Here is a 2,177-nt window from a genome sequence, read left to right as displayed (position 1 = left end):
ATTGAGGCACGTTAAAAAAATTAGTGGTATCTGCTTTATATTTAACACCACATAAAAAACAACGCTTCAGATGTTCATTTTTTACACATACACTAAGTATAAACCGCACAACACTACAAAAATTCAATGGTGGGTATCGCCGATCTAGACGGGGTTAGATCGCCGAAACAACAGCCCTTGGTCGGGTGAAACCCGAGTCATTCCGGTACGAAACCGCCCCTGTGAGAGAACTGTCCTAGTAGCGCTGGACTTGTCAAAGGCGTTTGACACCGTCTGCCATTCCACGCTGCTAGAAGACATTGAGGCCTCCTCTCTCCCACAGGGACTGAAGCGATGGTCGGCGAATTATATGAGTGGTCGGCAATCATCAGTAATCTTCAGAGATCAAACCTCGAAACCAAGAAGAATAAAACAAGGGGTTCCACAAGGTGGTGTTCTCTCCCCCTTACTTTTTAACTTCTATATCTCGAAACTCCCCCAGCCACCTGAAGGAGTTTCCCTGATCTCGTACGCTGATGACTGTTCGATTTTGGCGTCTGGGAATGGAATTGATGACCTCTGCTCAAAAGTAAACGGCTATCTCTCCAGCCTTTCTCGCTTCTTCACTGCAAGGAGCCTAACCCTCTCCCCAACGAAATCAACGGCGACCCTCTTCACCACCTGGACGAAGGAGGTCAGGCTTGAATTAGGCATTCACGTCGACGGCACACCCATACCGACGGTGGACAACCCGAAAATTTTAGGGGTTACCTTTGATAGCCTGCTCTCTTTCTCCGCGCACACAACCGCAGTTGTCAACAAAGTACAGAGCCGCAACAAGGTCCTCAAGTCGCTCGCCGGCAGCACTTGGGGCAAAGACAAAGAAACGTTGCTGGCAACATACAAGGCAATTGGCCGGCCGGTTCTAAATTATGCTGCACCAGTTTGGTCGCCGGGGACTAGTTGGACGCAGTGGACGAAGCTACAGACTGGTCAGAACGCCGCACTCCGGACAGCGACTGGGTGCCTTCTGATGACGCCTGAACATCACCTACACAGTGAGGCCCAAGTGCTCCCCGTAAGGGAACACAACAAGATGCTCTGTAAGCAGTTTCTTGTGGGGTGTCACAGAAGTGAACACCCCAACAGACCACTGCTGGAGGAGGAGCCTCCGCCCAGGCACGTCAGGGGGCACCTATTCATGTACAAGGACGCAGTCCAGACCTACACAGACCAACCACTGGACCCAATGACGTACAGACGAGCGATCAACGACATTCATAGGGAGTCTGTCTCCACAGGCGGGGCTTAGTAGTGCCGCTACAACAACAACAACAAAAATTCAAATGTAAATTAAAATTTGTTATTAAGGAACATTCAAAAAAAAACAACGATATGACATTCAAAGCGTAAAGAAATAAAGGAAATAAAAGAAAAAAAGAAGTTTAAAGATTTGGTTCTCATGAGAGAACGTCTTTTTGGCTTCTACCTGTATTTATGTGCCTTGAGAGCAACTTAGATCATAATCTCATGACACTTTTAAGGCAGAAATTCAGTTGATTGCTCGACAGTTCAATTCATCAATTGTAAAGTGTGTGTGTCTGCTTGCTATAAGTTACTCCATCAAAAAAGCTGTTGCAGAAAATCGTGCTCTAAGTCGCACTACACCATTTCCAGTTGGATTTTGGAAGGCGTCAATTGGATTTTAGAATAGTCAATTGTATTTTAGAAAGCGTAAATTGGATTTTAGAATAGTCAACTGGATTTTAGAAAGGGCCATATGGATTTTAGAATAGTCAACTGGATTTTAGAAACGATCAATTGGATTTTAAAATAGTCAACTGGATTTTAGAAAGTCAATTGGATTTGAGAATAGTCAATTGGATTTGAGAAAGTGTAAATTCGATTTTAGAAAGCGTTAGTTGGATTTTTTAATGATTCATACACTATGCTATGCATATGATTATGTTGTTTCAAATATTGCTGAAGTATCAGTTATAACTACTTTTTATTAAGTTTTAACAATATAATATATATTAAAGTTAAACAACAGGTTACATTTAGGAATATACGATCTGTATGATGTTAAAAGAAAGCGGATAATGAAGACGTGAGCGGAATATTAAAATTATGTAGAATAACGTATATAAAAAGAATATAGGTGCACAGGAGTGAAATGTAATGTGATAGTAAATGAG

At 42.6% G+C, this 2,177-nt stretch overlaps 1 protein-coding gene across 1 annotated transcript; it reads left to right on the top strand.

The window, feature by feature from the left end:
* Positions 1–550: 550 nt before the first annotated feature.
* On the top strand, positions 551–1,099 carry LOC118744114 (the record flags this gene model as incomplete). Its single annotated transcript, XM_036476844.1, has 1 exon — positions 551–1,099. A coding segment is annotated over one exon (549 nt), but the record flags the coding sequence as incomplete, so codon positions are not given.
* Between the last annotated feature and the right edge of the window lie 1,078 nt (positions 1,100–2,177).

This window comes from Rhagoletis pomonella, unplaced genomic scaffold, assembly GCF_013731165.1.
Source record: "Rhagoletis pomonella isolate Grant_MI unplaced genomic scaffold, Rhpom_1.0 Rhpom_scaffold_00008, whole genome shotgun sequence".
Lineage (NCBI taxonomy): Eukaryota > Metazoa > Arthropoda > Insecta > Diptera > Tephritidae > Rhagoletis > Rhagoletis pomonella.
This window is presented reverse-complemented; position numbering and strand designations above follow the sequence as displayed.